The sequence below is a fragment of the Megalobrama amblycephala genome, linkage group LG7 (genome assembly GCF_018812025.1).
Source record: "Megalobrama amblycephala isolate DHTTF-2021 linkage group LG7, ASM1881202v1, whole genome shotgun sequence".
In the NCBI taxonomy this organism is placed as follows: Eukaryota; Metazoa; Chordata; class Actinopteri; order Cypriniformes; family Xenocyprididae; genus Megalobrama; species Megalobrama amblycephala.
The window spans coordinates 6,763,365-6,787,926 of record NC_063050.1 but is presented as its reverse complement, the minus strand read 5'-3'; the positions used below and the strand labels follow the sequence as shown (position 1 = coordinate 6,787,926).

The following is a 24,562-nucleotide window of genomic DNA, read 5'->3' as shown; positions in this document are numbered from 1 at the left end:
TTGAAGATATAAGGTTTTGTTATTAAGTGAAAAACAAGATTATTCAGAGAGAAAGATAGCCTGTTGCACCAGCAGGTTCCTGACTGAGTTTGTGTTTCCTTTCAGAAATCAAAGACGGAGCCTCTGTATGAAAATGTCCCCAGAAAACAATGATCAAATACTGTATCTATACTAGAACTTATGTTAGAGCTCATACAGGACATTAACACTTTTGGTTTTATTTGTTTATTCTCAGACAGGATATGTCTCTTTGTATCATATCTTTTGGTGTTATTGTGATGTCTGAAATGTTTTTATTACCAGTGGTTCCCAACTATGATCCTGGAGCCCCCCCAATACTGCATATTTTGTATCTCTCCTTTGTCTGACACACTTATTTCAGGTCTTGGAGTCTTGACAAATGAGCTGATGATCCGAATCAGATGTGTTTGATTAAGGAGACATGGAAAACATACAGTGTTGAGAAACCCTGGCTTATACAGAAACTTAAAGGGCAACTATTATGTAAAATCCACTTTTACATGGTGTTTTGGACAAAATGTGTTGGCAGTGTGTGAACAACACAATCCATCCACTCCTTTTTTAAAATCCCCATTAAACCAAAGCAGTCTCATTAGACATGACGTTTTGATTCTCAGAGCAGTGTGATGTCACACTGCTCAGGCCCCGCCCACAACCACTGACTGACAGTCCTAAATTACCATAGTTTTCGCCCTCAGATGGTCCTCACTGCAAAACATGAGATCAGGGGGCGAGGTTGAATCCAGATCCAACTCCTCCCACTTTACATATGAGAAGTGTCCCGCTGCAGCCTGTGGTTTGCATTCAACCCGGCCCACATCCAATGTGTGATGTCAGAAACCAGGTCAATGCCATCCTGCAGCCGATTCTTGAGATTTCATTGGCGATGTCAATCACAGTACCGATTGCCTACAACAGATACTGATCCCTAAAGCCCTGGGAATAATTCTAAAAGAAAGTTTATAACACATGTAGTTTTCCAAAAAAAAAAAAAAGAAAAAAAAAAAGAACTGAGAAAATCCAAAAACTATCTAGCTGAAGGCAGATATAAATACCCTGTACACTGTCATTAACACTATATACTGTATTCAATATATACCCACAATTAATGTTGAAAAATTTTGAAAAATTTTTTAAATTTCAACCAAAAAAATCAATGGTAATGGCATTGAATCAATGTTACAATGTGATGTTGGTTCAACATCATGCTTGAACTCTCAGAAAATGAAACACAACTACAACTGACTTAAAGCTACACAGCCTGAAATCAACTGAAGATAAAAGAAGACAATAAATCTCTCAAGATCTCAGCAGAAGCTCTTTTTGAGAATTAACAGAGGTTTAGATGTTGATGTTTTATTGAATATATTTGGTCATCATTTTGGTGATCAGTGTTTCCTTTAGTTGGGCAGTTTGACTCTTGTTTTTTTTTTTTTTTTTTGCACTTTAAAAATCAAGATTCAGAATGTCTGATCTGTAGCAAGAAAGTATTGTTGGTGAATATAACTTATTACACAAACTTGCACAAAAAGCCAAGAGTCAAACTGCCCAAATTTTCAAAACATGATTGTTATATTGCAAAATAAAAAATTGCAAAATAAATTCAGATCAGATAAATTTGGTTATTTAGTGAAGGTGATTCAATCATCATGGAGTGTCTTGATTCACTGATTCTCTCCAGAGACTGAACTCTGAGTGTGTTAACTGTTAGTTTTGCATTAAGTAACTGTTAGTTTTGAGCAGTGTTTTTTAGAGTCACACAGAAATCATGCATGAATCAGTGTATGAACCTCAACAAAGGTAACAACAACAACAACAACAACAACAAAAAACCTTTTTTGTGACTTTAGCAGCTTGTTTTGTGATGCTCAGGGTTGATCTGTTTATCTGAAAATGTTGTCACCATTGTTGAGGTTCATATGCAAAATCTTGATGTCCGAGAAATGATAAAAACTTTCAAAATATCAAAGCAGGACAGGATTACATGCAGTATCATAGGGTTATAATAATGTGAGAAAAATATAATATTCAGAGATCAGTGAATAAAGCCACTGTATAACAAAGAAATCATCAACAATAAACAACTAAACCCATTTGATCCATTTTTTCTCACATTTGTTTTTTGTAACAAATGTGCTTTAGAAACACAGTTACAACAATTAGAGAAAAAATAAAGTTAAAATGTCAAGGGTCAGGAGCCCACCTAAAGCAAGCACTTAACTCCGTAACAGTGACATTTATACATTTTAATAAAACAAAAACACCTCATTAAGATGATTTGTATGAAAGAAATAAAGTGGTTTGTAATAAGTGAAGATCTAGAGAGATCTGTTAGTGTTTAATGTTGTTTCTGTTATCTGAGTTTTGTGAGGTTATCATTGTGCTTGAGAGTCTGTGCTTCAGTCAATAATGAGCCAGAAACACTGATGTTATGCAGCATGTTGATTTATTTAAAGTGTTGGAAACTTTTTCCTCATTGAAGCAGAGACCAGGAGACGTTGGGATATCTTTCAAGCAGAAGTTACTCTTTATTGAGAAACGCGCTGTGCGTCGCTGCAGTCATCCAAGTCTAACTAAGGCAGTGTACTTGGTAGTTCATATACATTCAAGGGGGAGGGATACATCGAGCAGAGGTGGAGACAATCTAAACAAAGCATGCAAATTCAGTGCAGGAATCAGCCCATTCCCTACATTTCCCAACCATGATCTAATCAGCATAACTGTGTCATTCAAATGCATAGGTGCTAATCCAATCAGTCTGACAGTATCACCCATAGCTTTACATTATCATAGAGACAAAGGCACCGCTGTATCTTGAGCTTCAGAGCTTGTCCTGCCAAATGGTCAGGAAGTGCATGAAGACAAAAGGTTAATGTTACAGACACCTGGGCTGCCTGCCTCAATCTCCTTAGAATGTCATTATCTTTACCTTAACATGCTAAATATAATATACTCCACTTTAGTAATTCATGTGAGGTTTTGTCAGGATGTAGGATCAGCAGGTCTTAAACAGATTATTAAATTTGTAATCCCACAAAAGACAGTAACTATGTGTAGTAGCTGATGCAGTGATACAGTAGTTACATTAGCTCATGTGCTGTTGTCAGCTAATGACTTAGTGCAAGAGATGTCAATTTTAAAGAGAAAGTTTCATAATCCAGGAGATACCTGTAAAGTGCTTTTTTTTTTTGGTAAGACAAAATTAGTTTTTGTTTGAACAGCGACTTTTGTTAATCAATTTGACGCTCAAATTTTCAATTACATTTTTTTGACAAGGGCAGCAGAGACGTTCTGAGAACATTTCCAAATAAAATATGGTTCCATAAACATTCAGAGAATGTCCTGAATATTCTGTGAAGGTCCGCCAAATAATGTCCCCTAAACCTTAAAAGAACTCCACATTGTGAACGCCTCTGAACGTACTGGGAACATTACTAGACAACATCCTTAACTCCAGTGGGGACGTTCTGAGAATGTTCTGGGAACTTAAAATTTCTAGCAGGAAAAGTGCCTCTATTATGGATTTCTGAAAATTACCTTTCATGTAGCGTGTAACATAGCTCTAAGTGAATGAAAACATCCTGCAAAGTTTTAAAATCAGAAAGTGCACCATATATAAAGTTATTGTCTCTCAAAAGCAAGTCAACTCTAAGTAAATTAAACGAGTTGTTTGTAAAAGAGGTAAAAAATTAAGTAAAATGAAATGTATATCATGAGAAAACGGAAGTGCTTTTTGATCATGCATGCATTTAAAACTGTTGTAGGAGACACCTAAAACAATATTAGGAACCTTAAAAAAGGCATAATAGGGGCACTTCAAACGATCAACCATCACATCCTGGCTGTTATGGTTGACAAACCAAGTTGAAATCTTGATTCACTTTTCATTAGCATCCACCAATGGAGTTGTCTTCTGATCAGGAGACAGATTTTCTACTCCACCGTTCTCCTGCAAGAAAACAGTTTTGCAGAAGGTGAAAGAAATCAATAGCCTAGCGATTTACTAACACAAATTCAAAACACAAAAGACAAAACATATGGAGTTGTGATGTTTGCAGAATGTTTGGTTGACTTATTTTGTTTGGAGAACTTCTGACAAGAGATCAGAGACCATTCCTTCATACAGAATCTCTCCAGATCCTTCAGATTTCAAGCTCCATGTTGGTGCTTCTTCTCTTCAATTCACTCCACTCATTTTCTTTATGGTTCATCTGAACAAGATGTCCAGGACCTCCAGCAAAAAAAAAAAAATAGGCCCACAACATCCAGCAGCATATTTTTCAGTGGGCATGGGGTACTTTTAATCCCCATGTGCACCAAACCCATCTGGTGGGTTTGCTGCCAAAAAGCTCATTTTTAGTTTCATCTGACCACAGAACCAGGTCCCGTTTGAAGCTCCAGTCTTGTCTGACAACTGAATATGCTGGAGATTGTTTTTGGATGAGCGAGGAGGATTTTTCTTGAAACCCTGGTATTTGGTATTTTTTTTGGCTTTCTGACCATAAGACTCAACTAATTTCTGCAATTCTGCAGCTGTGATTCTTGGAGAGCCGTTGGCCATGCAAACTCTCCTTCTTACTGTGCATTAGGACGCTATAGACACACGTCTTCTCCCAGACAGATTTGTAACATCTTTAGTTGATTGGATCTTCCCTGATGATGGAAATGGGGATTTTCAATGCGTTAGCTTTTTTCTTATAGCCATTTTCTATTTTGTTAAGCTCAGCAATCTTTTGCTGCAAATCAGAACTATATTCTTTGGTTCATCCAAAAAAAATCCAAAAAAATTAACTCAAGCATATTTAGTTGTCAGACAAGACTGGAACTTCAAACAGGACTGGCTTTTATGGTCAGATGAAAGTCAAAATAAAAAGACCTTTTGGCAGCAAACCCACCAGATGGGTTTGGTGCAAACAGGGATAAAATGTACCCCATTCCCAAACTGCATCGCAAACTTGTGTGGTTGGAACAACAGCTCTCAAGTTGTAGTTAGAAGCATAATTTCCTGTTTTTATGACATGTGGACTTAATAAATCGTTATCATGGACAAAATAAGCAAGCTGACATTAAGTACAATGTATATATTTTATTTCGAATATATACAAATGTCATTTATATATTTTAGTTTGTCAAGAGATTTAAAGCACTGTTTTTGAAGAGTGTGCATGTGCGTACATGCTCTAGTATGTAAGAACAAGCATTTGATTTAATCTGGAAATAAAGCAAAATAACTAAGGAAATTGAGAATTATGCAATGTTCGTAATTTATAGCAGAAATTCTAGCATTAATTCGATCTCAGATGGATTCATTTAAAGAAGTTATTACTCCACCACCTGTGTGACGTCATTCACCAACATGTTTGAACGACAGGTTTACGTCAATACGGTTTCGGGAACAGGCATGACTAGTTAGTTGATTTGTTCAACGATGCATCGTACTATGGTAGTTCAGCAGCGAGTTACATCGTTGTTCGGGAAACACACCCCATATTGACTTTATTTCTGTTATATAGGTTATGTTTTAAGAACTGCACATCATTGATTACAGTAGCCCTGTAACTGCACATCTTGATATTCATCCCTCGTCAAAATATGAACTCTTCAGGAGCCCAACTAAAGCAAACACTGGTCACCACAATGATGAATACAAACCAAACTATTATTAATAACATATGACAGAAATAAAGTCAGTCTGGTTAGTAATAAGTGAAGCTGGCAATGCTGTTTGTGGAGTCGGGGGCGCCTGCACCCAATTAAATCAATCAGTGAGTTGGTGGAAAATCTGATGCATGTAACTGCACTCTGATGTGCTTAACGCTTCATGAATGTTTTGCTTGTCCCGAAATGTGCGTATTGTTTTCAGAGAAACGAAGCCTCACATTTTTTCCAGTCAAGTAAATACTTCACTTTGCATGTCAGAATGTTTGAACCCACCAAGACCACTACTATATGGAAGTTCAAGTCCATTTACTAAACATTTTAAATATATAAGCCTGTAGCCTATACTACATCATCATATGTTCTGTCATATAAACAGTATTTACAATAAAATAACAGCACATTTACTTGCCTCAAACAACTCAGTATGCATTAGTATTATTATTATAATTATTGTTTTTGTTGACCCATTTCATCTATTGCCAAACTTTAATATGTGAATTATATTATTGAAATAAACACATTTAGCGTCGTCAGGCTTTTGTTTGTGCTTAATGGATAAAAAAATGAAATTGCGCACTCAAGTTTATGGGTGGTGTAAATTTTACCTGCCACAAGATGGCACTGTTTTCGACACGCTTGATACTTTGAAACCAGAAACCTTTCCCGAAACATTTAGAGAAAAGCTTCAAAGATTTAAGAGGCTTCATTTCTCGATCCCTACTCAATAGTTTTAGGCCATTTTGCAAATGTTTCAGTAGAATTTAGCTGTTTTAGAGAGCGTTTACTCATTTTGAGCCTTTTTTTAAACATTAACTATCTGTAACGTCATTTTTCACGTGTTCAAAAAAAAAATGACGAAACTAAACCAATCAGATTTCTTTTCACCCATATCCCTCACGCCCACCCATGGACGCACATACACATGTTTGACTTTACAACACACAAATGCACACCTTTATGTATTCTCATTCTCTCTTAATATGTCATGAGTGTACGCAGATAGATTTTAATAATCAATTAAAAAAAATATGTAAAAAATAAAAACAGCATTAATTAGCGCCCTCTCATGGTACGCACAGTTGTTTAATCAGATCTTCAGAGATTAATGTCTTTTATCTTCAGTTGATCTAAGGCTGTGGCTTAAGTCAGTTGAAGTTCTTGTGTTTCTCTTTTCTTCAGATTCTGCTTGTTATCATCAGGTGTCTTCAATAATGCTCAATTATCATTTAATTAATCACTTAATTACCTGATCAACTTCAACACTGCTCCAGTGTTACTTATAACACTCTGAGTGTGAACTCATATAAACCCTGAGCGGTGTTAATTTAACACTGGGAAATTTGAATTTTGAAGTTTGTAAATGTACTAAATTATTTTACATATTCTTTTATGAGACAGATTCAGTGCTCATAGTATCCTACCTGCAATTTGACTGCTCTGTCTCCTGATACCTGTTTGAATACAAATTACTTTGGATAATCAGTGTAAAAATACATAATACATAAAGACTTGGTTAGCACAATAAATATCATATTTGTCTTGTTAAATCAGCTTTTTTAATACTCACTTCTCCTTAATTTTTTGTGCAATGCAGTAGAAAAACACAGCAGCGGCTGCTCCAACCGTTATCAGCAGGACAACAGAAACACATATTTTTGTTACTGATGAACCTGAAAGAGAGAGTCATTAATACTAGAGATTGTCTGATAATCCATTCAGTATTTAACAACACCTTGACTGATATTTACACCTTTATGATATTAAATTTAACTAATACATCTTGTGAGTTTGAGGAAGAACAGTTAAAACAGCATCACATCAGATTTACACCAAACAACAGTGTTTACTGGATAAAATATCAAATTTGATGCATTTTTCATTTTGCATTTTGTATTGATGCTGATATACAATTTTGATATGCATGTGAAGATGATAGAGACTGTTTAGATACTATTTAATGTTTTTTCTTCACATAGGCCACAATGAAAACAATAACTGCATTCTAAAACTGGAGGGGAAATCAAATGAATGAATAAATGATACTCACCAATGACAGTTAATACTGCTAATTTTCTTTCAACACTGCTGCTGTTGTTGATGATGATCTTTAGTTTATACTCTCCAGAGTCTGTGTTTCTGATGTTTGTGATGGTCAGAGATCCAGTCTGATTGTCCGGCTTCAGTCTGTCTCTGAATCTCTCTTTACACTGAACATCTGTACAGATCTTACTCTGATTTCCAGTGATTTCAGAGATGACAATGTCATTAAAAGACCACGTCATCTCATCATGTGGGTTGTTTATTACACCAGGATCTAAAGTGACAGATTCTCCTTCCTTCACTGACTTTCTCTTCATTTCATTTTGTTCAGCAGCAGAAACACCTGAAACACAAACCAACAGATGATTGTAGAGTATTCTCTCCAAAAAGATCATTAAAATAGATAACTGGAACTTGTGAGCATAAATAATACAAAAAAAAAAAAAAAAAAGAGTGAAAAATTAATTCAGTGCTCTCTCAAAAGCAACATTTCCACATTTGTCCAGCTAAAAATCTCATGATATAATAGAGTAATTTCAAAATGTAACTAAAAACGTCTCGGTTACGTATGTAACCCTCGTTCCCTGAAGGAGGGAACGGAGACGTACGTCAGTAGTGACCGACGAATTGGGATATCGCTTAGAGAGCCCTATCAGCTTCGTGTGAACTAAAACAAGCCAATGGAATTGGCGTGCGATATTTGCATAATGAGCACCGCCTCTGACAGGTGTATATAAATAGGAAGCAGATGCAATCGCACTCTGTTTTTCGCTGAGGAGACAACTGGTGTCCACACATCAGCGAGGGTACAGAAACTGTGGCGACGGGACGTACGTCCACGTTCCCTCCTTCAGGGAACGAGGGTTACATACGTAACCGAGACGTTCCCTTTCAGTCGGTCACGTTCGACGTACGTCAGTATATAGAATCTAGAGAACGTGTTAGGTGTCGCCCAGCACGCAGCTCTACAGATATCTGTCAGCGAGGCGCCATGAGCCAGCGCCCAGGAAGAGGCCACCCCTCTGGTGGAGTGGGCTCTCAACCCGAGCAGGCAAGGCACGCCCTGGGATTCGTACGCCGAGGCGATGGCATCCACTATCCAGTGGGCCATCCTCTGCTTGGAGACAGCCTTTCCCTTCTGCTGGCCTCCGTAACAGACAAAGAGCTGATCTGAGGTCCTGAAGCTTCGCGTTCTGTCCACGTACACACGCAGAGCGCGGACGGGACAGAGCAAAGCTAGGGCTGGGTCTGCCTCCTCCGAAGGCAGCGCTTGTAGGTTCACTACCTGATCTCTAAAGGGAGTGGTAGGAACCTTGGGCACATATCCAGGCCGGGGTCTCAGGATGACGTGAGAATCACCGGGCCCGAATTCTAGGCACGATTCGTCGACCGAAAATGCATGCAGATCCCCTACCCTCTTAAGGGAAGCCAATGCAACCAGAAGGACAGTTTTAAGAGACATTACTTTCAGGTCGACTGATTGCAAAGGCTCAAAGGGATGACCCCGGAGAGCTGAGAGAACCAGGGTCAGATCCCAAGAGGGTACAGAGGAAGAGCCCTGACCTTGCACAGGAGCTGTGCGAGAAGGCTCACTGGGGGAAACGCATATTTGCGTAGGCCCCGGGGCCAGCTGTGTGCCAGGGCATCCGTGCCGAGCGTGCCGCCGGTCAGGGAATAAAACCACTGGCACTGGGCAGTCTCTGGGGAGGCAAACAGGTCTACCTGGGCCTCGCCGAAGTGCTGCCAGATCAGCTGGACCGCCTGGGGATGGAGCCGCCACTCGCCCGCAAGTGGAGGCTGCCGTGAGAGCTCGTCGGCTGCACGGTTGAGCACACCTAGGACATGAATGGCACGAAGCGACCTCAGATGCTTCTGACTCCATAGCAAGAGATGGCGGGCGAGTTGCGACATGCGACGGGAGCGTAGACCACCTTGATGGTTGATGTACGCAACGGCCGCAGTGCTGTCCGAGCGGACCAGTACGTGCTTGTCTGACAGCAGCTCCTTGAAGCGGCCCAGTGCAAGACGTACTGCTAGCAACTCATCGAGATAGTTGAGAATACGAACGCCTTGTTCCTTGAGGGGAACAATGGCCGCCTCCGCAACCTTCGTAAAGACGCGGGGTGACAGGGCCAGCCCGAAGGGTAGGACTTTGTACTGATATGCCCGACCCTCGAACGCAAACCGTAGGAAGGGTCTGTGTCGAGGCAGAATCGAGACATGAAAGTACGCGTCCTTCAGGTCGATCGCTGCAAACCAATCCTGGGGACGGACGCATTCGAAAATGCGCTTCTGCGTGAGCATCTTGAACGGCATCCTGTGAAGATACCGGTTCAAAACGCGCAGATCCAGGATTGGCCGTAGCCCACCGCCCTTCTTCGGTACAATGGAGTAGGGGCTGTAAAACCCCGACTTCATATCGGCTGGAGGGACCGGCTCGATTGCATCCTTCGCCAGTAGGACAGCAATCTCCGCCCGGAGAACAGGTGCACTGTCCAACGACACCTGAGTGAAGTGGACACCCCAGAAAACCGGGGGACGCCGGGCGAACTGAATCGCATAGCCGAGTCTGATAGTGCGAATGAGCCAGCGGGACGGGCTGGGAAGCACGATCCACACCTCCAGACTCCGAACCAGCGGGACCAAAGGCACCACAGACGCACCGGGGGTGGGGCAGCGAAGCAGAGTACGGGGACCCGACTCGGACAGCATGGAAGCGGCCTGGAGTGTGGTCAGACTCTGTGAGGCAGCAGTGCGTATGGGAGACGGCGCACGGGACGCGGCCTGCACCATCACACTGCCACCTGCTGGCGAAGTGAGAGGGGGCTGCGAGCGGCAAGGCGGGGCCTCGCACACTGGCAGACGCGCCCTCTTGTGACCTGGAGTTTGAGGAAACTGCTCTCTTTGTGATAAAGTGGGTACCGCTGGACTCCAGAGAGCCAGCGGCGGTAGATGGACAGACAACACAAATTCCCCCCGGCCCTCCTCCGGGGGTGGGAGAGATGATGGAATACTCTCCCGAAGAGCAGGAACCTTCCCCTCCAGGTCGCCCGTCTCAGGGCCGTGACTTCCTCGACCGCTTACCACCTGGCTTGGCAGAGACGGGCTGGGCACCACGTCCGCGACCGGCACCCTGCTGTTTGGCTGGTGTAGGCTGCTGCTTCGCCGACTTAGCAGGGGCAGAGGATGACGCAGGCGGGCGCCCTCGGCGACGAGCAGGCTGAGGCTGAGCCACAGGCGGCTGGGTGGAGGCAGCAGCGGACCGCCGTGGCATGACGTGTTTGATGGCCTCAGCCTGCTTCTGTGCAGCGGAGAACTGTTGGGCAAAGCTCTCCACTGCGTCGCCGAAAAGGCCGACCGGAGACACGGGGGAGTCCAGGAACCGATGTTTGTCGGTTTCCCTCATGTCCGCCAAGGTCAGCCAGAGGTGGCGTTGCTGGACTACCAGAGTAGACATCGCATGACCCACAGAGCGCGCTCCCTTCGTTGCCCGGAAGGTCAGTGGCAGCGCGCACTCCCCAAGAAACTGTTGGTCAGGCCCTTCCTGGGGCATTTCCGATAGCGCTTTTGCCTGGTAAACCTGCAAAAGGGCCATGGCATGCAGGGCGGAGGCAGCCTGCCCACAGGCTCTGTAAGCCTTCTCAGTCAGACCGGCTGAGAACTTACAGGCCCGGGGCGGGAGGCGCGGCTCACCACGCCAGCCAGTGGCCGTTGGACACAGCTGCATCGCAACAGACCGCTCGACTGTGGGATCCTCACGTATCCCTTGGCTTCCCCGCCGTCCAGGGAGGTGAAGGCGGACGAGGGACCAGGCCTTGCACGAACACTATACGGTGCTTGCCAAGACCTGGTCACCTCATCGTGCACTTCCGGGAAGAAGGGCATTGGGGCGGGACGCTGGGTTTGACCAGCGCGACCCCCCCCCCAAGTACCAATCATCCAACCGAGATGGGCCGGGGCAGGGTGGAGGATTCCACACGAGCCCAACACACTCGGCGGCCCGGGAAAGCACAGCCGTCAACTCGGGATCTGACTCGGGCAACGCTACCGTCCCGGAGGGCGGCAGCGCAGCCGGATCTTCCTCCCCGAGGACTCTGGCTCACCCTCCAATGCAGAGATCGACATCTGCTCCGCTGCAGGCGCACCAAAGGTAACGGCTGGACAGTCCGTAGAGGGCCCAGCGGAAACCAACGGCGGCACGATGGGTTGCGGTGCTGATGAGGCGGCAGGGGCCCGCGGAGCGACGCTCGGCGGGAAAGCCCTAACCGTGATCCTCAAGTCACCCTTCCTATACGCCGCCGAACCGTCATTCCAACCGGGGCCGGAAAAATGGTCGAACGGGGCATAGGGGAGGGGACCCCCGCTTCCTGAGACTTCAGGAAGGAGAGTCTAGACCTCAGCACCGCGATAGTCATATTCCCGCAATGGGAACATGAACCATCCACAAAAGCTGCTTCAGCGTGCTGAACGCCCAAACACGAGATGCAGCGATTGTGCCCATCAGCAGGGACCAGGGAACGACCGCACCCAGTAACGCACAGACGAAATGACATACTGTCAGGGTTCGTCTGTAAAGCTCTTTTAGAAGGGGAACAGTCAGCTCACTCGTGCTGAAGCACACAGGGAGTGACGCGATGTGTTCAGGTACACCACTCCCTGAACACACCGGGGGAACCGGCCCAAATCGCAACGCACTCTTTTCTTTTAGGTGGAAGATTTGAGAGTTGCTGTTAAAACAGCAGTTGAGAGCTTTAAGCTCAGGCTCCCCGGAAGCTCGCGACCTCGCTGAAGTGCCTTGACTGCCAACACAAAACAGCGCTGTTGATCCTCTTCTGAGGCAGTTTTAGTTTCACTTTGTGAAAGTCTTCTTTGAAGCAGGACACCAGTGTTTGGCTCCGAAGCGAAATACAGAGTGCAATTGCATCTGCTTCCTATTTATATACACCTGTCGGAGGCGGTGCGCATTATGCAAATATCGCACGCCAATTCCATTGGCTTGTTTTAGTTCACACGAAGCTGATAGGGCTCTCTAAGCGATATCCCAATTCGTCTGTCACTACTGACGTACGTTGAACGTGACCGACTGAAAGGGAACTATAACTAATGTTACAATAAGAAACTGTTGTCTTCAGCAGAACACAACTGCAGAATGCCACTGCTCTAATAAAGACAAAGATGTGATTTAAAAATAACCTGCTTTTAAATTTTTGATAAATGACTCACCATTGACAGTAACGTTGATGATCTTTTCACTGAATCTGTTGCTGAAGATTTCTAGTCTATAATCTCCAGAGTCTGTGTTTGTGATGTTTGTGATGGTCAGAGATCCAGTCTGATTATTCCCCTTCAGTCTGTCTCTGAATCTCTCTTTACACGGATCATCTATACAGATTTTACTCTGATCTCCAGTGATTTCAGCAATGCGATTGTCATAAAAAAACCACTTAATTCTGTCTTGTTGGTTCATCTTAACACCAGTGAATAGAGTGACTGAATCTCCCTCCATCACAGTCACTGACTCTCTGTCTGAACCAGCACCAGCTGAACCTGAAAAAGAAATGAACAGATATCACTTCTGACGAACTAGGAAAAAATAAGAAAGAGTTTCAGTCAAATTTCTCTCTCTGATAACACATGCAAACAAACAGCAGAAGAACATCACTGATTCACACATTCATTCATCAGACAAACATACAGGAGTTTCATGGACGTTCATAAAATTGCCACACCCTGTATATCTGTTGGTGCAATCAAGCAAGTAATGATTATTGTACATTTTCATAGACCCGTATGAATATTCATTGAATACAAAAATCTCTATTAATACATCATCTTACTAAAAAAAGCTTTGACTGCAATAACCCCTTTAAGTTTATTATAGGGTCTTCCACACTCAGAACATTACAATAATCCCTTACAGAAATTAACCATTGTTTTATTATAGAAATGTAATAACCATGGTTTTATTATAGTATAAGCATAATAGTAAAATTGTGGCAACCATGGTTTTGGCAAACCGATTAACATTTGTACACTGTAAAACATTTTCAGCTGGTTAAACTTAGAAATGAAAGTTCACCTGCTGCTTTAACATAAGTTAACTCAACTTGAAGATAACTTTTGTTTCAACTCATAAATAGTCAAGACAATGGATTACTTTAAGGTGAAAATTAAACTTAAACTAATTTCTTGTCTCCCATGGTTTGGATTATCTTTGTTTTTGATTTTTAACAAAATCGTTACATTACCCCAACCATGGGCCCATATTTGACCCAACATGGGTTATTTTTAACCCAACTTTTTTCAGACTACATGGTTAAACTATGGGTGGTGTAGGAAAACTACAGTTAACTTTGGGTACAGTGGTTTAACTACAATGACCATGTATTTTGGTTTCATTTATAGTTAAATCGTGGTTAAGTTTCGAAAGGGATGAAACAGAAACTAACAACTTTTCTAATAACTCCCAAATATACACCCACATCTTACCTCCCACAAACAAAACGTTCACTGCAATCCATAACAATAAAGAAAACATTTTCACACCTAGTCATGTGAAAACTAAACTAAGTTATGTAGAAACGGAATACTACAATGTGAGTAATACGGAAATGGTAATATGCCATAGGGCAAAAACTTCCCCGTGCACATTAACTAGCAAAATCGTTCCGTGTCTCTCTAGATTTCTAATTGACCACAGAATAAGATGCCCATGATCTCCCTTTTCATTTATTATAACTGCAGATATGTTGTCTGCTTTGATTACTAATGATTTATCAGTGAAGAAATTAAATGTATATGGAAAAACTTTAGCAAACAGGCAGCTAGCAGATGACACCACATTATTATTATTATTATTTTATCCCTCCAGCTATCTCTCTATTTATCTCCTCCTGTATGGCTTCAACAAATTTGAACAATTGTGAGCCCTAAGGATGTTTGTTTTTCTAGACTGATATATCCTGCTCTTGCCCTGGCTAAACCTCAGCTATCACAATAACAAGTAATAAAAATGTATGACTTTATTTGGAGGCACAAAACTCATTGTATTAGAAAATCTGATATTAACAAGTTGTACAAACAGGGTGATTGAACTCGAAAGTATGAATATTTTGTTCAAACTTAAGTGGCTTTAAATGTTTTTGGGTAATACTGATAGCTTTTGGTATTCAGCTTTGTTTTATAAAGTGGGTGGCATTCACTTTCCTCTCAAATGTGACTTTGATTGACTCAAACTCTCAGTGAAACCATCAGCATAACACCCACTAGTCCTATTATTTGGGAAATTGGCGCACACATAACTTTACACCCCCAATACTCCTAACTGGAATAAATATATTTTACATACAAATCTCTATTTTATGACTGGTTACATAGAAATATTTAGTGTGGATGTGTATGTGATGGATCTAATGGTTAAGAGTGGTAACATCTTACATTACAGTTCTTTTACTTTAAACCACAGATTTGCCTGTCACTAAAAACCATTGTTAACACAGTACCGTAGGGTATAAAAATGTTGATGATATGTTCCCTATTTTACTCCAAGTCCTCCCCTCTATGTGCTGGTGGTGATATTGAAAATTTATTGAATATTGATAATTAAATTATATTGAATAATATTGATATTGAATTTGAAAATAAATTTTGCACTAACAAATACATAAGACAGGTTAAGTTACTCTGTGGCTCCTGTTCTTACTAGAACCCCCTCTACTATGCACAATTCACCAACTATCCAGCAACTATAACTTTTAGCCATGCGGCCCCTCGCCTATGGAACACCTCTCCCTCTCTATATCCATAATAGTGACAATCTGCATAAATCCTGACTTAAGACCTACTGTACCTTTTTACCCAAGCTTTTTTTATGATTTACTACTTACTCTTCTGTTTCTATGATGCATGTGTGTTTTAAAGGTGCCATCGAATGAAAAATTAATCTATCTTGGCATAGTTAAATAACAAGAGTTCAGTACATGGAAATGACATAGTGAGTCTCAAACTCCATTGTTTCCTCCTTCTTATATAAATCTCATTTGTTTAAAAGACCTCCGGAAAACAGGCGAATCTCAACATAACGCCGACTGTTACGTAACAGTCGGGATCATTAATATGTACGCCCCCAATATTTGCATATGCCAGCTCATGTTTAAGCCATTAGACAAGGGCAAAACGTCTGGATCTGTGCACAGCTGAATCAACAGACTAGGTAAGCAAGCAAGAACAATAGCGAAAAATGGCAGATGGAGCGATAATAACTGACATGATTCATGATATCTTGATATTTTTAGTGATATTTGTAAATTGTCTTTCTAAATGTTTTATCATGTTGCTAATGTACTGTTAAATGTGGTTAAAGTTACCATCGTTTATTACTGTATTCAAGAGAGCCGTCGCTATTTTCATTTTAAAACCCTTGCAGTCTGTATAATTCATAAACACAACTTCATTCTTTATAAATCTCTCCAACAGTGTAGCATTAGCCGTTAGCCACGGAGCACAGCCTCAAACTCATTCAGAATTAAATGCAAACATCCAAATAAATACTATACTCACAGGAATTGATGTATGCATGAAGAACACTTTGTAAAGATCAATTTTGAGGGTTATTTTCGCTGTGTGAACTTTGTGTTTGCTGTTTAAGGCAGTTGAGAGCTCGCAGGGGAGCGGGAGATTTAAAGGGGCCGCACGCTTAATCGGTGCATATGTAATAATGGCTCAAAATAGGCAGTTAAAAAAATGAATTAAAAAAAATCTATGGGGTATTTTGAGCTGAAACTTCACAGACACGTTCAGGAGACACCTTAGACTTATATTACATCTTTTGAAAAGGGGTTCTAGGGCACCTTTAAGTTGTTGTGATGCCAATGGGATTTGTTTTATCTATCTATTTATTTATTTTTATTTTTTATATATTATTGATTGTTCACTTGTGAGGTGACCTTGGGTTTTATGAAAGGTGCAGTTAAATAAAATGCATTATTATTATTATCATCCAGTCATGCTATCTGTCAAACCTTGAGAAATAAATTAGATCATACATTTGATAAAAAAGTTAAATATTTCAGAAAAGCTTAATTAAGATTTTTTCTTCTCCCCAAAGCAAAAGTGATGCACTTTAGTCTTAAATTACATATATCCTTCAAAAAACATTTCTTCATTTAAAATAAAATTTAATAAATAATAAAATGAAAATATGTCTTGGTTTTATTTTAGTAATTATTTCTCTGAAGATACAGTAATTGTTCATATAATTTCTCTAATTCCTTTTTGAGACCATTACAGGGCTGGTATAGAAAAACATGTGGTGATTTCACTTTCACTTTACAAAATATAATGTACGAGAACCAAAGATTGCTGTGTTTTGTATGATTTGATCAATAATATATTATTAGCCAAATACTTATACATAAATGTTGACTTTTCAAATTTGTTTATTTAGAAATGAATTAAAATACTTTTCAGATGCCCTTATTAAAATGAAAAATCAAAATGCATTACAACTGTTTCATTTGTTTGTATTATATAATTTGTTTTAGTTATATTCCTTTATTTTTATTTACTTTTATGTTTCATTATGTTTTATTTTGGATTTAAAATGGGTCTCTTGTGCTGAGCCTTCCATCCCATTTCTTCCTGGTAGGCCTATATTTATGCCATTTTGTTGTATTCAGATTTTGTACTTAAAAAAATCTACAGCCACCAGCAGATGGTGCTATTGTGATTGTGAACATATTGCTTACCATGATTCAAAATGTTGCTAACGTGATTTAGAATGTAGGTAAATAGCATGAAGCATGTGGGTAGCATGATTTAACATGAATTAGCATGTTTGCTAGCATGTTTTCATGTTGCTAAAATTAATTAACATGTTGCTAGCATGATTCAAGGGGCTGCTAGAATGAATTAGCATGTTGCTAAAAAAGTTGCTAGCATGTTTTAGCATGTTGTCCGGATGATATATAAAAAACATAAATTAACACATTGCTAACAATTTTAACACACACTGTTATGTCCTATGCTATATTGCTAGGCTTTGTTAGTGATAGATAGATAGATAGATAGATAGATAGATAGATAGATAGATAGATAGATAGATAGATAGATAGATAGATAGATAATCAATGTTGATACATGATGAGTAACAATCCAGTTTCACATCTGACTTGTGACTTATAGTAGGCGGGAAGACAGACCATGGCATTCATGAAAAACCATGTTTCTGGAGGTTTCCGTTTGACTAAGATGGGCTGCTGGATTCACACCTCAGTAAATAACAGTGTGCAATGGTAAACACGTTTTTTTTTTTTTTTTTTTTTTTTTTTTTTTTTTAAACACCATTTTAAGATCCATAAGCTTATTTACCATGACATTTAGATTGACTACCCAATATTCACACAATATGCCACTCTTCAACTGTTACACGAGTAGTTCCTTCAAAACCGACGGTTAACGATAAAGTAAAGAATGTTTTCAACCATTAAGAACTGTGTGTGTGTCTGAGTGTGTGTGTGTGTGTGTGAACAAGGAGGGTTAAATGTTATCGGGGGGAGGATTCACCCACCAGATTTATAGTTTGTGTGTTTTTGGTGGATAGGTCATTAGATCAGACTCTGAAGAAGATGCTTCACATGCTTGTTTTGTTCTGTTTGTGCTGGTGGAGTCTGATTGGTAAGTTAGACATCTAAATAATTCATTTCCATTTCGACCTCCTGCTTTTGTTCAGATTAATTATTGGTTTTGTATTTGCTCTTCTTCCTGAATAAGTAAAATCAAATTCTTTTCAGGCCTGTTTTTCAGTGAGCCTGATTTAAATTATTTATTCACACAACAATCTGTAAATTATTGTCATTGCATTTTCATTTGCATCTCTTTTGCTGTTCAGGATGTTCTTCAGTTCATATTTAGTTATGAGAATGGACATCAGGCTTTGTAAACCAACAAAAGTCTTTAAAAAGTATGAACTTTGTTCTCCAGGTGTGTTTGGTGATTCAGTGTCAGTGATGGAGGGAGATTCTGTCACTTTATACAACAATGTTACTGAAATACGTGAAGATGAAGATTTACTGTGGAAATATGGAGCTGAAAACTCTCTGATAGTTCAGATCAACAGAGAGAACCAAATCTCCTCCATATATGATGATGTTCCTGACGGGAGATTCAGAGACAGACTGAAGCTGGACGATCAAACTGGATCTCTGACCATCACAAACATCACAACTGAACATGCTGGAGATTATGAACTGCACATAAGTGGAGCGAAACGATCATCAAAAACATTCAGTGTTTCTGTCTATGGTGAGTAGAGGACGTCATTTGCCCTGACCTTCAAATATTGTCATGTTATTTAATGACTGTTTCAGGTAAAATTAATTTATGCTTAATTTTGACTTGACTTGAGAAAAAAAAAAAAAAAAAAAAAAAAAAAAAAGATTATAGTGAAGGCACTTGAATTGAATTGATTTGAAAGAACATACTGCTTTCAATAAAATAAATCACTTTAAAACTGTTACATTATTTTTGATCCGATTGCTATTTTTCTGCTATTCTCTGATGTTTTTCAGCTCATCTGCCTGTTCCTGTCATCAGCAGTAACTCTTCACAATGTTCTTCATCATCATCATCATCATCATCAAATTGTTCATTGGTGTGTTCAGCTGTGAATGTGAGTCATGTGACTCTCTCCTGGTACAAAGGAAACAGTTTATTGTCCAGCATCAGTGTGTCTGATCTCAGCATCAGTCTCTCTCTACCTCTGGAGGTGGAATATCAGGATAAAAACACCTACAGCTGTGTGCTGAACAATCCCATCAGCAACCAGACTCAACATCTGGACATCACTCACCTCTGTCACACATGTGCAGGTACGGTGATATTAACATTGATTTACTCTCAGTTATACCAACACGATCACATGAGAATGCGTATCAATAGTACGAGTTTGTAATCTCGTAGAATATATACGCCAAAATGAGCCATAAAGTGCGTATCATATGCACGCGAAAAACTGTGTACCATAAGCACGCCAAAACTCATTTTGGCGTATATATTCTACGAGATTGCAAACTCGTACTATTGATACGCATTTCCGTGTGATCGGGCTCGTTATACAGTGCTGATGTTTGATAGTGTTTGTTGTAGATCAGACAGATTCACTCACAAATGACTCATTTTGTCATTTACAGATCAAGGCCTACCATTATTGTACACAGTGCTGATCTCTGCTGCTGGACCTCTGTTGATTGTAGCTGTGGTTGGGATGTTCTGGATCTGCAAGAAATGTAGAAAAACAGGTCAGAAGAGCATTAAATGTATCTGTACAAATGTAAATAAAACACAAATATTGAAAACTTTGTCTTGTTTTAACCAGGGTTCCAACTCTTTCATAAACACCAGATTCAAGGACTTTCAAGGACATTTTAAAGCACCATTTATTTTATATCAAGCACCTATCAGATTCACATCCCAGCATATGGAGCATCATGAAAGACCTCTGACAGTACTAAACATGTTAAGCCTTCTATTGCATTTCCATATATTTTAACCTGGAAGTGGTACAGAATCATTTGTACATTAATTTTGGAAATATATTACAACTGTTTGCAGCTTTCTTATCACGGATGTTAACAAATATTCCACACTAGTTTTGGTTTTCATTTTTTATGGATCATTACTTGAGTAAAAACATTATAATATAGAATATTATAAAAAATAAATTTTGCAATTAAGTGAAAAAAAAAAAAAAAAAGATTATATGGATCGTAATTGTGGCTTATAAAGTCAGAATATGTATGATTATAGCAAATCTCACAATTCTGACTTTATAAGACACAATTGTGGCTTTATAACTCGGAATTGTGAATTTAGGGTAGATTGGGGGAACTGTAACTACTCTGTTCTGAGCATCAACTTCTTTGTTTTTCTATCAAATGTAATCTAACTAGATGGTTGAATAAAAATATTTGGACTTTATATTTGAAAATGACATCTTGTCTAAGATTATTTCTACGAGTAAGCACCTGTTGTAAAGCATCGCTCATTCAACGCGTCTGTTTCAGCACTTCTACAGACACGCGACCGCGCTCACCTCAAGATACACGAGCGCCAGGCACGTTCTCTGCGCGGCTTTGGCCGTTCTAACCATAAATAGCCTATATGCTTCTAATAATGTACTGGTTCTATCACTGACGGATGCGCATAATCTTCAGGAACTCTATTCTTGCTCTACTTCATCTGTCAGTTTTTGCATCACTCTTCATAGATCTGCTGCCTCCAAGTTTCCAACACCTGACCCCGCCTTGACGCAATGATTGACAGGGCAGGGCAGGGACATGATTGGCCCGGAATGCATTTTCAAATCCACTTTGAATTTTGTTACATTCATTGCGGGACATTTAATGAAAGTGCAATCGCAAGTGTCTTAACTGTGAGTGCAAATAAGAAAAATAACATTTAAATGATAATTTTGCCACAATTTTTGGTTGAACAAGTTAAACATATATAATAATTTCTGTAATTCATTTTCATTTCGCAACTTATATTCATGTTTAAATGATATGTTAAAACTAGTGTATAAAATAGCAAATGTTAATTATATTATTGAATTTGAATGATCATTTTGCTCCAAACATTGCACATATGCTATGGATAATGTAAATTTAAATACAGAGATGCATTGCCATTTTGCATATTACATTTAAATTTGAAAAGCATGCTACACGTATGCTTCTATAGATGACAATTAAGCGGCCTACATATTTACAATCGTCAAACAAAAATTAAATGCTTTACTACACCCTTAAAGCAACACAATGGACTGTTAAAAAGCATTGGTGCATTCAAGTCATGTCGGAAATATTGTATTTACGAGTTGATCACTCAACAAAGTCGAGTAGGAAGCTCAGGATTTTCTTTAGGCGTAAACATCGTATTTGTAAATATGATACTTTATAGGTATCCCTGTTGAAAAAAAACAGCATATGCTGGTAGGTTTTGAAGCTGGTATGCTGGTTTGAGCTGGTTTATGCTGGTCCTATGCTGGACCAGCACTTGACCAGCATAAACCAGCTCAAATCAGGATACCAGCTTCAAAACTTACCTTAACCAGCATATGCTGTTTTTTTCAACAGGCATTTAGCAGTGATCTTAGACACAAAATATAATAGCATGTTTTATAACAAAACTGACATTTTGAAATGATTTAGCACTTTGCTAGCATGCTGCTAACATGATTTAGCATATTTCTAGCATGATTTGGCATATTGCTAGCATAATTTAACATGTTGCAAGCAGGATTAACAAATTTCTAACATGATTTAGCACATTGCTAGCATTATGTCAACATAATTAACATGTCGCTAACATGATTCAAAATGTTACTGGCATGATTTAGTATGTAGCTAGCATGAAGTATGTAGGTAGCATGATTTAACATGTTTGCTAGCATGTTTTTTCAAATTGCTAACATGAATTTACATGTTGATAGCATGATTTAAGAGGTTGTTAGAATTAATTAGCATGTTGCTAACATGTTTTAACATGTTTTAGCATGTTGTTAGAATTAATTAGCATGTTAATAAAATGTTTCTAACATAAATTAACAAATTGCTAACAATTTTAAGACACATTGTTACCATGTAGTAGTTGCTAGGCTTTGTTATGCTATAGATAGAACATAAAACAAGCAAAACACACCTGTCTGTCAGCCTTGTGTGATATTCAGTGCCAAGAGATGATCAACTGTCAAACTTTGTAGTTTCTCAATGTTGATGCATGATGACTAACAATCCATTTTGACATCTATCTTGTGACTGTTATTAGACTGTTAAAAACAGCGCTTTAAGCTGTTCTGTGTAGGAGGGAAGTCAGGCGGTGACATTAAAGAAAAAACAGGTGTCTGCAGGTTTCAGTTTGACTAAGATGGGCTGCTGGATTCACACTTCAGTGTGCGGATGGTACACACTTTTTTTGCCATTTGCAAAAATCGAATGATTATAAATTTTAAGATCCATAAGCTTATTTACCATGTTATGTGCTGCTTACTTAAAAAAAAAAAAAAAATCATGGTAACAATATTTCACATTTTTAAATAGTTTTTAAGTGGATTTCTTTAACGGAATCTACTTGAATAAATCATGTAAAATCTCTTACATTACTTATGACACAATTTAATATTTTCTATTGAAATTTGCTTTTCACTGAAAGTTGACTCTCATAAGTGTGCATTTAGAGTGAATGGAAAAGTTTATATTTGACTTGAGTTATGTTGTACAATTAAATGACTGTATGCTTGTAGCACAACACAAATAAGAATATTTTGTTACTACACTGGCACTAACAAAGTTATTGCTCATTGCTGTATATTATTAGCAAGTTACCTTAAACAAATTTGGAAAATATATCTCTTGATTTTATTAGAAATATCAATATTTTCTATACAACACTGAACCATAATTTTATTAATAAAACATACACATTATGTTTAATTATCACCTCAATTTTTATTGAATGAAAATGACAAGAACCAACGGTTAATGATAAAATAAAGAATGTTTTCAACCCTTAAGAAATATGAGTGTGTTTGTGTTTATGTGAACATGGAGGGTTAAATGTTATCGGGGGAGGATTCACACAACCAGATTTATAGTTTGTGTGTTTTTGGTGGGTAGTTTTATTAGGTCAGACTTTGAAGAAGATGCTTCACGTGCTTGTTTTGTTCTGTTTGTGCTGGTGGAGTCTGATTGGTAAGTTAGACATCTAAATAATTCATTTCCATTTCGACCTGCTGCTTTTGTTCAGATTAATTATTGGTTTTGCATTTGCTCTTCTTCCTGAATAAGTAAAATCAAATTCTTTTCAGGCCTGTTTTTCAGTGAGCCTGATTTAAAATGGAACTATTGAAAATATTCAGCAGAATTAAACTTGATTCAGAGAACAATCTGTAAGTTATTGTCATTGCATTTTCATTTGCATCTCTTTTGCTGTTCAGGATGTTCTTCAGTTCATATTTAGTTACGAGAATGAACATCAGGCTTTGTAAACCCCAAAAAAATAGTTTTTGAAAAGTGCGAACTTTGTTCTCCAGGTGTGTTTGGTGATTCAGTGTCAGTGATGGAGGGAGATTCTGTCACTTTATACACTGATCTTACTGAAATACGTGAAGATGAAGATTTACTGTGGAAATATGGAGCTGAAAACTCTCTGATAGTTCAGATCAACAGAGAGAACCAAATCTCCTCCATATATGATGATGTTCCTGACGGGAGATTCAGAGACAGACTGAAGCTGGACGATCAAACTGGATCTCTGACCATCACAAACATCACAACTGAACATGCTGGAGATTATGAACTGCACATAAGTGGAGCGAAACGATCATCAAAAACATTCAGTGTTTCTGTCTATGGTGAGTAGAGATGTCATTTTCCCTGACCTTCAAATATTGTCATGTTATTTAATGACTGTTTCAGGTAAAATTAAGTTATGCTTGATTTTGACTTGACTTGGAAAAAAAAAAATCAAGATTATGGTGAATTGATTTGAAAGAATATACTGCTTTCAATAAAAAAAATTAAAAAAAAATTAAAAAAATATGTTTTTTTCTCCCATGTTTTTCAGCTCGTCTGCCTGTTCCTGTCATCAGCAGTAACTCTTCACAATGTTCTTCATCATCATCATCATGTTCATTGGTGTGTTCAGCTGTGAATGTGAGTCATGTGACTCTCTCCTGGTACAAAGGAAACAGTTTATTGTCCAGCATCAGTGTGTCTGATCTCAGCATCAGTCTCTCTCTACCTCTGGAGGTGGAATATCAGGATAAAAACACCTACAGCTGTGT

General features: G+C 39.1%; 1 protein-coding gene across 1 annotated transcript in view; it reads right to left on the bottom strand.

The window, feature by feature from the left end:
* Positions 1-2,341: 2,341 nt before the first annotated feature.
* Positions 2,342-24,562, bottom strand: part of LOC125273083 — a 29,687-nt gene continuing 7,466 nt past the window's right edge. Inside the window, exons 4-9 of the mRNA XM_048198351.1 lie at positions 19,923-19,995; positions 12,946-13,269; positions 7,730-8,065; positions 7,250-7,352; positions 7,104-7,151; positions 2,342-4,252 (exon numbers count right to left, since the gene is read on the bottom strand). Coding sequence (XP_048054308.1) covers positions 4,222-4,252; positions 7,104-7,151; positions 7,250-7,352; positions 7,730-8,065; positions 12,946-13,269; positions 19,923-19,995 — 915 coding nt within the window. The 3' untranslated portion in view covers positions 2,342-4,221. The remainder of the gene's footprint in view (positions 4,253-7,103; positions 7,152-7,249; positions 7,353-7,729; positions 8,066-12,945; positions 13,270-19,922; positions 19,996-24,562) is intronic.